General features: G+C 40.0%; 1 protein-coding gene across 1 annotated transcript in view; it reads left to right on the top strand.

Annotated features, from left to right (window-relative positions):
* Positions 1-219: 219 nt before the first annotated feature.
* Positions 220-12,283, top strand: part of COL6A5 (collagen type VI alpha 5 chain) — a 94,651-nt gene continuing 82,587 nt past the window's right edge. The window contains exons 1-4 of the mRNA XM_025376711.1: positions 220-286; positions 2,829-3,428; positions 6,018-6,650; positions 11,698-12,258. Coding sequence (XP_025232496.1) covers positions 220-286; positions 2,829-3,428; positions 6,018-6,650; positions 11,698-12,258 — 1,861 coding nt within the window. The remainder of the gene's footprint in view (positions 287-2,828; positions 3,429-6,017; positions 6,651-11,697; positions 12,259-12,283) is intronic.

Below are 12,283 nucleotides of genomic sequence, written 5' to 3'. Positions count from 1 at the left end.
CAGGGCTCACCAAACATTAGCATTAATATTTTCAACAAATACTCCAAATGCTTGATGAATTTTATAAACACACTTGGCACTGCTTGACAAATACTTGTTTACAGTGTACCATGCTCTAATACAACTATCTTCACAGTTATTTAATGGTAAAAAATAAAAATTTTCATATTGTAAATAATTCTTTTTTGCAGAACAAAAGTGAAAATCTTCACTAACAAAATGAAGATCCTGCTAATTATATTTGTCCTAATCATTTGGACTGAAACATTGGCAGACCAGAGCCCAGGTACCAGTATATTTTATGTTTATTATTATTTAGGAAATATTTTTATATCTCAGTAAACTTTAATAAACAGAGGGAAATAATTTATTTACTAAAAATCAAAGTATGCAGCATTTAGTAATTGTTATACAATATCAAACAAACTTAAGTTGTCAAAGACAGCACAAAGCCATGAGAAAAAGTCATGAGTTATGTTGCACCTGGCTAGAAAAATTCAGTTATCCATTGATTTGCTTCAGTCTCAATATTACATGTCTCCACGGATTGAGTCAGTCCATTTGTTTATAGATCCATTTGAATATTGATCTTATAAATGAAAGAAAAGGAACCCCACACAGAAACAAATTCTAAGTATTTCATGACTAAGCCATTGCCTTCCTTTCCTTTTACAAGCATGAAATATATATTTACACACAAACACACACACATAGTCATACATCACTTAACAATGGATGTACTTTCTGAGAAATGCATCATTAGGCCATTTTGTCATTGTGTAAACATCATAGAGTATACTTATACCTAGATGGTGTAGCCTACTACACACCTAGGGTATATGATACAGCCTATTGCTCCGAGGCTGCAAACCTATACTGCATGTTACTATGCTGAATATTTTAGGCAAGTATAACACAATGGTAAGAATTTATATATCTAAACACATCTAAACACAGGAAAGGCAATACCTTGCACTGCCACATTATGACAGCTATGATGTTATTAGGTGATAAGAATTTTTCAGTTCTATTATAATCGTTTTTTTTTTTTTTTTTTGAGACAGAGTCTCACTCTGTCACTCAAGCTAGAGTGGAGTGGTGCAGTCTCGGCTCACTGCAACCTCCGCTCCCTCAGCTCAAGCAATCCTTCTGCCTCAGCCTCCCAAATAGCTGGGACTACATATGCATGCCACCACACCTGGCTAATTTTTATATTTTTTGTAGAGACGGGGTTTCATTATCTTGCCCAGGCTGGTCTCAATTTCCTGGGCTCAAGTGATCCTACCACCTTGGTCTTCCATAGTGCTGGGATTACAGTGTGAGCCCAGCCAGCTTAATTATAACCTTATCAGGACACTATCATATATGCAGTCTGTTGTTGACTGAAATGTCATTACGTCATTGTGAAGCACACTACTGTGGGGTGTGTGTGTGTGTGTGCACATGTGTCTGTATAGGAAAAGAGAGAGAGAATGCATGAAAGGCAGGTTTTTCTACTCTATTGTAATTACTAAAAACATCATTCAAAGAAGCATTTTTAACTGTGCATTGTCACTGTGTTACTCTAAGATTTCCTGATGAATTTCTGAGTTACTTTGAAAGAGAGAGCCACTTGTTAGACATTTACTAGCACATTACTAATTTCAAGAGCAGCACGGCTGACCATGACTGCTAAGGTAGATACTATTGGCACCTCCCTTGCCAGACTTTTCTTGTCTGGCTGGTGCACCTACCTCCCAGCTACTGGGAATACTGCTGGCAACAGCTCATGGCTGTGCCCCATTTTCTCAGGGGAACTGTTCTCAGCTTTCCCACTTAACCAAAAGGTTCTGCCTGCAACCCTCTGCTCCTCTCCAACTTCTGGGGACGGTCTGCAGCCAATGACTGACTAATAGGATAGCACAAAAAACTGGCCCTCTTGCCTCAAAGAGGGACAGCTCTGCTGTAATTTAGGCTCCAGAGCCCCTTGCAGAACAGGCCAAAGCTAGACCTTACCTGATGACATGCCCTTCTCTGCTTGTTCCCTGTCCTGTCCTGTTTCTCTTACATTGCATGCCCTCAATCAAGCACTTTCATCTGAAATCCTGGTCTTAGACTGTGTTCTGCCACCTGAGACAATTGCTTACTCTATAATGTTTCCAAAAATTGCTGTAGTCCTTAGACCGCTTTGGCCCATTCTTACACTGCTATGAAGAAATACCCGAGACTGGGTAATTTACAAAGGAAAGAGATTTAATTGACTCACAGTTCCCCATGGCTGGGGAGGCCCCAGGAAAATTATAATCATGGCGGAAGTAGAAGCAAACATGTCCTTCTTTACATGGTAGCAGGAGAGAGAAGTGCCAAGCAAAAGGGGAAAAGCCCCTTATAAAACCGTCAGATCTCATGAGAACTCACTCACCATCACGAGAACAGCATGGGGGTAAGCACCCCCATGATTCAGTTACTTCTACTGGGTCCCTCCCATGACATGTGGGGATTATGGGAGCTATAATTCAAGATGAGATTTGGGTAGGGACACAGCCAAACCAGTCCAGTCAGGGACTTTCTGGGTTGGGACAAGATCAGAGTTTGGGGTTCCAGAACTAAAAAAGAAAAGAAGTTTATTGTCTCTTGTATATCTGTTGGCTAACTTTACTAAAGCCCTTTTGTTTGACATTTTAGCAAAGGCAATTATAGTTTCTTCTGTTTGACCTCCAAAAGATACTTTTCTTGGGATTCTGATGTATACTTAACACTAGGGCATAGTCTTAAATAAGTATTGTGATGTAAAATATAAAGGCTGAATGATAACTTTGTTTTTGCTTGTTGTTATTTTATTTTGATAGGGCCAGGCCCTGAGTATGCAGATGTTGTGTTTCTGGTGGACAGCTCCGATCACCTGGGACCTAAGTCGTTCCCATTTGTCAAAACGTTCATCAGCAAAATGATCAACAGTCTCCCCATAGAGACCAACAAATACCGTGTAGCCCTGGCCCAGTACAGCGATGAGTTTCACAGTGAATTCCATCTGAACACCTTTAAAGGCAGGAGCCCCATGCTGAACCACATCAAGATGAACTTTCAGTTCATTGGTGGGTCCCTGCAGATAGGAAAGGCTCTTCAGGAGGCTCACAGGACCTATTTCTCTGCACCCACAAATGGGAGAGACAGGAAACAATTTCCCCCAATTTTGGTGGTCCTGGCTTCGGCTGAGTCTGAGGATGAAGTGGAAGAGGCTTCAAAAGCCCTGCAGAAAGACGGGGTGAAAATTATCTCCATGGGGGTGCAGAAAGCTTCTGAGGAAAATCTGAAGGCCATGGCCATGTCCCATTTCCATTTCAACCTTCGGACAATCAGAGACCTCAGCATGTTTTCCCAAAACATGACACAGATCATCAAGGATGTAACTAAGTACAAGGAGGGAGCCATCGATGCTGATATGCAAGGTAAGGAAGCCTTTGGTTGAAGAGGTGGCTGATCCCCAGGTGGTCTACATTTGTCCACTCTCACCTCTTGCAACTCATGTTAGGTTTTCATGATTAGCCATGTTGAAGTATTGGAAACTTCTACACATCATACCTGCTCACTTCTGCCTTTGCTTGTGCCATTTTTTTCTGACAAGAGCTCGATCTTATTGCACTCCTTTGTTTTCTTATAGCTTGAATAACTCCTGTCATGACATAAATCTCATCCCTACATCCTTTTCCTCTTGGAATCTTTCCTTTCTAATTTCTTTTTGGGTTTCAGTTCCTTGCACACAGCTTATGACAGCAGCACTTTCCGTTTAACTATCCATTTCTGTGTTTGTCCTCCTTTCCTTCCCCACCACCACCGAGCAAGAAACAGGTAGCACATGAGGGCAGGATTGACAACTTATCTCTCTATCCTTTGTGCCAAGCACAGTGCTTGACAATGAGCTGGTGTTCTATTTCTTAATGAATTAATACATGAGGATCTTATAGATAAAGAAATAGGATCATTGTCTATTCTCTTTCCTTCACAGTCTTGTTACAGTATGAGGCTCACAATAAATATTCAATAAATGCTTGTGAACTGACACATAGTGATACTCAGTGAGAAGAATGATAACCTTAGAATGAGACACTATTAGTACATGTTCATATTTTGTGTTCAACCAGGAAGAAGAGGGGATGCCCTCAGTGGTGCAGTAATGCAATGCAGTGGACTGCATTCTGCTGTGTTGAGCCCTGCATCTGCTGTGTTGTCTCATCCTGGACTTTTAGAGTTTAGGACCAAAGACTTTGGAGTCAGGAAGGTCTGAGTTCAAACCCTGGCTTGGCCACTTAGGACATTGAGTCCCTTACTTAACCCTGAGCATCAGTTTCCTTACCTGTAAAGTAAGGATAATAGTGTCTACCATATAATATGAGTGAGGTGGCTTGTATGGCATTTGGCACACTGTTTACTGTTATTAATAGTAACAACTATTTGCAATCAATACTGACCTGAGAAGGTCATTCTTGGAATTTGTTTAGCTAACTGTAGGGGATTCAGAGTAGATTGGTAGATTTATGAGAATTATTTTTAATTCCATAAATATTTTTGAGCTCTCACCAGGCACCAGGTACTGGAGGGATAGTGATAAGTAAGACACGCTTTCTGCCTTCTCAGAACTCACAGATGGGTAGTTCTTGGCAAGGTTGAGCTTATCTCTTAGCTAGCTTTCCACACCTGCAGTTCATCCACCTGTGCTTGGAGTCTATGTTTTATGTGAATTTGGCATACTTTCCCTTAGATTCCAAATTTGTATAACCAACTGATTACCTGGCATCTCCTCTTCAATACTCAGTAGTTTCTCAAACTTACCATGTCTGAAACAGAATACAAATCCCCCCTGTAACTTGTTTTTCTCACTATCTTCCCTGTCTTGAAAAAAGACACCACCACCATTCACTCAGTCGTTCAGGCCAAAAACCCAGGATTTTTCACCACTTCCTCTTTTGTTGTCAATACTCACATCCAATTTATCCAGCTTTCTGTTCTACCTCTAAGTCATGTATCAAAACTATCCTTGTCATTCCATCTTAGCAGCTGTAATACTTGCCCAAGAATCCTTATCTCTTTCCTGGACTAGGACCATTGTTTCTTAATTATTATCCCTGAATTCATTATTTCCTCTCAGCAACTGGAGTGATATTTAAAATATTTAAATAAGATCATGTGACTCCCAGAATATCTGGGCCGTGCTTCCCTCTGGCCTTATCCATCAGCGTTTCCCCTCACTCATGGACTCCAGCTACTCTGGACTTCTTGCTTGTTCCCACCTCTGGCCGCTCTATCTGCCAGAATTCCTCTTCCTTCAGAACTCCACGTGGCTGAATTCCTCTCTCCAGTCATTTCTCAACCCATATGTGATCCTCTCAGAGAGGCCTTCCCTGATTTCTTCATGTCTCAGGTAAGTTAACCCTCCTTTAGCGACAGTGTAGTTAGTCAAGTCACCTGTTTCATTTCCTTGCTAGCACTTATTGCTATGTGAAATAATACAATCTAGTTATCTGCCCTCCCCAGAGAATGTGAACTTCCTGTGGTCAGAGATATTTCTGCTAACTTATCCCTGCATCCCAGTTCTTGAGAGTGGTGGTGGCAGTGGGAAAGGTAGCGGTGATGGTGGACGTGGTGGTTCCTTCACTTCACTAGCAGTGAAGGTAGTGGTGGCAATGGTGGTGGTGGTGGTGGTGGAGGTGGAAGTGATGGCAGTGGTGGTGGTGATCATACCAGTGGTGATGGCAGTCATGGAGATAATAGTGGTGGTGGTCATGGGATATGGTAGGGAAATTGGTCAGAAGCATTCTTCAGACAGAGGGAACAGCACATGGAAAGCTGTTGAAGTCAACGACCTTGTAAGTCTTATTTAGAATTTTGATCTTTTGTTCACTAAAAGAAAACAATGCTGTCTGCATCCATCATGACTACCTCTATCCTAACTAATGTGCTTGACAATGTAAAAAGTACCTTTCTCTCTCTGGGCCAGTGGTGTATACAACATAATCCTCACACTTTTTCTCTCTCCATAGTTCCCTTCCCCATATCCTGTCAGAAAGACTCACTTGCTGACCTCGTGTTCCTGGTGGATGAGTCACTTGGGACCAGAGGAAATTTAAGGCATCTTCAGACCTTCCTGGAGAACATTACCAGCTCCATGGATGTGAAGGAAAATTGCATGCGACTTGGACTGATAAGTTACAGCAGTAGTGCCAAGACTATTTCTTTTCTTAAATCAAGCACAACCCAATCTGAATTTAAGCAGCAAATCAAGAATCTTTCCATCCAAGTTGGGAAATCCAATACAGGGGCTGCCATTGAGCACGTGAGAAGAGACGGCTTCTCAGAGTCATATGGCAGCAGAAGAGCACAGGGAGTGCCTCAGATTGCAGTCCTGGTCACCCACAGACCATCAGATGATAAGGTGCATGATGCTGCACTGAACCTTCGGCTGGAAGATGTTACAATGTTTGCCTTGAGCATCCAAGGGGCTAACAATACCCAGTTAGAAGAAATAGTGTCTTACCCTCCAGAACAGACAATTTCCATGCTGAAGTCCTATGCAGACTTAGAAACTTATAGTACAAAGTTCCTGAAAAAACTCCAGAATGAAATATGGTCCCAAATTTCTACTTATGCTGAACAAAGGAATCTTGATAAAACTGGTATGTTTTTAAAAATACTTTTCTAATTATAAAAGTAATATAAGTGGTTACCTAGGACTGAGCAGGCGGGGGGAGGGCAGTAAGGATCAACTGTAATTGGATAAAGGAACTTGTGGGAATGTTCTAAAGCTGGATTGTGGTGATGCCTATACAACTTCAAACATTTATCAAAATCATCGAACAATACACTTACAAGAGATCAATTTTATAACATGTAAATCATACCTCAATAAAATGTAAAATATACATGTTAATTATAAAATACCATAATAGTATGGCTTGACATACAGAAGAAAATAGAATCACCTGTAATTCTATCTTCAGATAAAACCATTAATACTTTTCATGTTGTCTTTAGTCTCTTCCATCCCTCTCTCTTTCTCTCCCTCCCTTCTCCCATCCCTCCACCCCTCTCTACCTCTCTGTCTTCCTTTCATTCATGCACACACAGACAAACACAGAGTTTTTAAAAATGATATCACATTGTATATATCAGTGCTGTCCAACAGACCTTTCTGTGATGCTGGAAATGTTCTTTATCTGTGCTGTCCACTAGGTCAGCCACCAGCCACATGTGGCTACTGAGCACTTGAAATGTGACTAGTGTGATGGAGGAACTGAATTTTAAATGTCATGTAGTTTTAATTCATTTTAACTTTTAATAGCCAGGTGTGTCTAGTGGCTATCATAATGAACAGTATAGGCATAGAGAGTTGGGTAACTTTTATTAGTTACAACTATATTTGGGTGTAACCACAGAAGAAACCAAAATTACAGTGATTGAAACAGGGTAAGATTATTTTTTCTGTTTCACAAGTAAGTCCAGAGGTAGGCAGACTGAGCTAGTCTGGTACACCACAGTGTCAGAGACCCTGTCTTTTTCCACATTATTTTTTGCTGTTCGTGGGCTTAATTCCTAGGATCGTTGTCCAAAATAATGGCTCCAGGCATCACCCTCACATCCAGAAAGCAAGAAAGACAAAAGGGAAGAAAAAAGGGGCAGGCCTCTTCACCTTTTCTTCAAGGATGCTCCTGAAAGTTATGTGTACCATTTCTGCTTACATCCCATTGGCCAGCACTTGGTCATATGTCACACCTAAGTTATGAAAATGGGAGCTGGGAAATGTGACCTTTATTTGGGGAAGCCAAGCACCTAGGTTAAAACTGGCAGTTCAATTGGTGTAAAGAAGGAGAAAATGGATATTGGAGATAACTAGTAATATCTGCCTTACCCACTTTTCCATCATCTTGATATTATGATCGTTTGTCTGTTTCCTTAAATATTCTTTTGAAACAATTCCTTTAGGTTGAGAAAAATATTCCATATAATAGGTATACCATATTTAACAAAACATATCTTAAATTGTTGGATATATAGGCCAATGTTTTGTTTTTGTAAAAGTCTTGCAGGGACATCCTTTTACCTGTATTTTTATGCACAATCATGGTTATTATCTGACATTTTGATCCTATTTTTTTCTTCTATCATTCCAGTGAAGGATCTTCTAGTTAAGATTCTTTGTGAATCTGCTATAGTTCTACTGAGCTCTTTTCAAAAGTACATGCCAAGAGATACTTAATATGACTTTGAGCTTATCTAATTCTGAGATATCTGCTGTCTTCACACATTTTCTCCATAGAGAAAATGCTTCCAGACAATTGAAACTGGAATTTGGCAGCACGTAACATGGAAAGGAATTTTAATGTTCCAATGATATTAAAGACTAATTTTAAACCAGACCAGCTTCAATGTAATACTGGTATTAGGGCATAGAAGGGATGTGTGGCATAGTCTCTCTCAGGAGTTTGCAGTGATGCCACAAAAAACTATTATTGTCATTACAGAAATTGTAAATGGGAAGATGTGGGACCAAAGCTAGGGTACAAGGCCTCACTATGTAACTCCTTAGTAATCCAGTTGTTTTAAAATGTTGGTACCTGACTTAGGTTGGGCTCCTCAGAAGCAGATGCCAGGAAACAATTCACATGAAATTGATATATTAGGAAGCGTAACCAGGAAAAAAAAAAGGAAATTGGTAGGAAAATGAGGAAATGGGAATAGGAAGGAAAGGACAACAAGAAAAGTCCCATGGATAGTAATGTTAGCTCAATTCCATGGTGTCATTCTAGAGATAGTGTATATCAAACATCATAGTTGTCCCAGGCAAGGAAAAAAATATATATAACTAGAGAATTTACATTTAAGCACATGCAGGGAATGTAAATTTCTGGACACTTCTGGTTCAAGTGCCAGGCAAAGAAGTTTCCAGAAACTCAGGGGCAGCTCACCCCAGATATAGCATTTGCTATTGGGAGTGAAAGCAAAGCACCAGCAGCCAGTTTGCATAAAAATGGTAAGAGATTTGAGAAAATATAGGCAAAAACACCAACAGTGTCTGTTGTAAACTTAGAGTCTTTTGAGGAGCTTGTTAATAATTCAGTTGCCCAAGTGTCACTCTAAAACTACTGGATTGGTCTCTGAGGGTAGGGCCTGGGCCCATGCATTTTAGTGAGCTCCCTAATGAATTCAGGCTAGCAACATTTAAGACCTACCACTTTAGTGATGTTCCTGTGGTCTAGAGTGTGGTGGCCAGCTTTGCAATTTCAGAATGATCAACGCTCAGAGAAAAATCTATATCTGGCTTAGTCACTGCTATATCCACTACATCTGACACATAGTAAGTGTTCAATTTTTATTCCATAAAACTTCATTAAATCAAGGCTAAATTCACATTAATCAAACTCAAGTGACTGATGTATGGAAAAAGAATGACAATTCTCTACGTAAAAATGAGAGCTATCAATGCCCAGGGGCTTGGACATTCACATCTTCCAAGTGGTACATTCTCTCCCTATAGACATGCCAAATTAGAAGCTAAATTGTAATCAAAAGTCTGCGTGGGGTTGTGGAATCAGAACAAGAGAGTTATTGTAGTTTTATAATTGAAATGTTTAGTAGCATTCAATTGGGCAAATGTTTCTACTTTAAAATTAAATACATACATCTATATTTTTATATATATCTGTATATATGAATGCACAGGTGAGGCCTTGAGCCAAGGGACACATTCTTTGGCACTGTTTAATTGAAATTTTGTAGTGATAGAAATATTCTCTATCTATGCTGTGTAATAAGGTAGCTGCTAGTTATATGGAGCTGTTAAGTACTTGAAATGTAGGTAGTGTACTCAAGGAGATGACTTTTAATTTTATTTGATGTTGGATAGTTTAGATTTACATTTCAATGGCAACGTGTGACTAGTGGCTAGTGTATTAGATAGCACAGCCCTAGGCAGGGATGGATGGGCATTGCTGCAGTTACCTACTTACATTTTTCTCTCCCTCATTGCTGATCACCACTACCTTTCTTTTGCTCAAGACTTAATTCTTCTTTATTAGATGTATAAATTAAAGCATTCTGGTTACTTTCAAGTTTTGTTGGCCTGGGATCAATCCTGTCTTCTGCAGATAACCACTTATCTTTGCCCTAATGCTTTATGTATTGATTTTATAGTTCATTTCTCAGGGTCAGATTTCTTTTCAGTATATCCGATTTCCTAAGGAGCAACTGCTGTGGGCTGAAGTAGTGTCAATAGCTATAAATTACCTAAGAGCTGTCAAGAAAACCAGATAATGGGCCGGGCGCGGTGGCTCAAGCCTGTAATCCCAGCACTTTGGGAGGCCGAGATGGGCGGATCACGAGGTCAGGAGATCGAGACCATCCTGGCTAACACGGTGAAACCCCGTCTCTACTAAGAAATACAAAAAATAGCCGGGTGAGGTGGCGGGCACCTGTAGTCCCAGCTACTCGGGAGGCTGAGGCCGGAGAATGGCGTGAACCCGGGAGGCGGAGCTTGCAGTGAGCTGAGATCCGGCCACTGCACTCCAGCCTGGGCGACAGAGCGAGACTCCGTCTCAAAAAAAAAAAAAAAAAAAAAGAAAACCAGATAATGACACACACAGCCAAAAATTTTGAAAATATGTTATTTCTCTTACCCAGTTTCTACGAATGACTACATAAAGTAGTAAATAGACTGCTAAGAAAGCAAAAGTAGTTTTTCATAGATTCAGCTTAACAAAGGAAGGAACATTGAAAAGTCTTTTATTAAAAAAAAAAATCGAACTCCTATGATATGCCAGGCCTATTGGGCAGAAGCAGAGAAATAAACAAAGTCTTTGTCCTCATGGATTACATTCTGCGGTAAGAAACAGGCCATGCTCATGAACAAATGAAGAAGGTAACTTCAGAAAGTAACATAAAGAAAATAAACACTGTAAGAAGATAGACAATGACAGGTGTGCTTTAGATAGGGGGAAGTGAAGACCTTTTTTAAGAGATGACTTGATAACATCCATGATGGGAAGGAAGCAGCCATGTGAATATTTGGGGGAAAGAATATTTCAAGAAGAGAGGAGGGTACGTGCAAAGACCCAGGGACACGTTCTGAAAACAGAATGAAGCCCAATGTGGTTGGAGCACAGTGAGTGAGATGAAGAATTGCTGGAAATAGGGTCAGAAAAGCAGGAGACAAGATAAGGCCAAGTTTTAGTTTTTAAGTTCCAAATGCAATGATAGATCATTTAAGAGGAAGAACAATGTGATCTAAGTTTAGCTTTAAATATCTTGTTCTAGTTGCTCTGGGAAAAAAAGATTATTGGTGAAGTAAGAGTAGAAGGTCGTCAATCCCATGCCTTTTTTCAAGAAATGATAGGACATAAACTGTCTAAGAAGGCAGGTGTCAATGCTAGAAAAACTATTTAACTTGGAGCCTTGAGTCTCGGGAATTTGGTCTTTACTCTTTAATTTACTGGTTATGTGACCTTAGACAAACCACTACGTTTTTCCCTGTTTCAATTTTCTCACAAGGTTGTTGTACATTTCAAAGGAGAAAATGGGCATGAGTGTGCTTAATGAAGTGTGCAGGCTGTATGCAAAAATGAAGTCTTCGTTCTTTAGAAATGCCTCAACCTCATGTTACTTCACAAACCCTCTTGCAAAGTTCTCTCTAGGTTCTCTAATTTACAGAGAATGCACTTTGTTTTCCAGGCTGTGTGGATACCAAAGAGGCTGATATCCATTTCCTCATTGATGGCTCAAGCAGCATCCAGGAGAAAGAGTTTGAGCAAATCAAGAGATTTATGTTGGAAGTGACAGAAATGTTTAGCATTGGCCCAGACAAAGTCCGAGTTGGAGTTGTGCAGTATTCAGATAATACAGAAGTAGAATTTTATATCAGTGACTATTCTAATGACATTGGCTTAAGAAAGGCTATTTTTAACATTAAGCAACTAACTGGTAGAACTTATACTGGGAAAGCTCTGGATTACATACTACAAATAATAAAAAATGGAAGTAAGGATAGAATGAGCAAGGTTCCCTGTTACCTCATTGTGTTGACTGATGGGATGTCCACGGACAGAGTCGTGGAACCTGCTAAGAGACTAAGGGCTGAGCAAATCACCATTCACGCAGTTGGCATTGGGGCAGCTAATAAAATAGAACTGCAAGAAATTGCTGGGAAAGAAGAAAGGGTTAGTTTTGGGCAGAACTTTGATGCTTTGAAAAGCATAAAAAATGAAGTTATTCGTGAAATCTGCACTGAAAAAGGTAAGCAAAACAAAAAAGCTTTATT

Source organism: Theropithecus gelada, chromosome 2, assembly GCF_003255815.1.
Source record: "Theropithecus gelada isolate Dixy chromosome 2, Tgel_1.0, whole genome shotgun sequence".
Lineage (NCBI taxonomy): Eukaryota > Metazoa > Chordata > Mammalia > Primates > Cercopithecidae > Theropithecus > Theropithecus gelada.
This window is presented reverse-complemented; position numbering and strand designations above follow the sequence as displayed.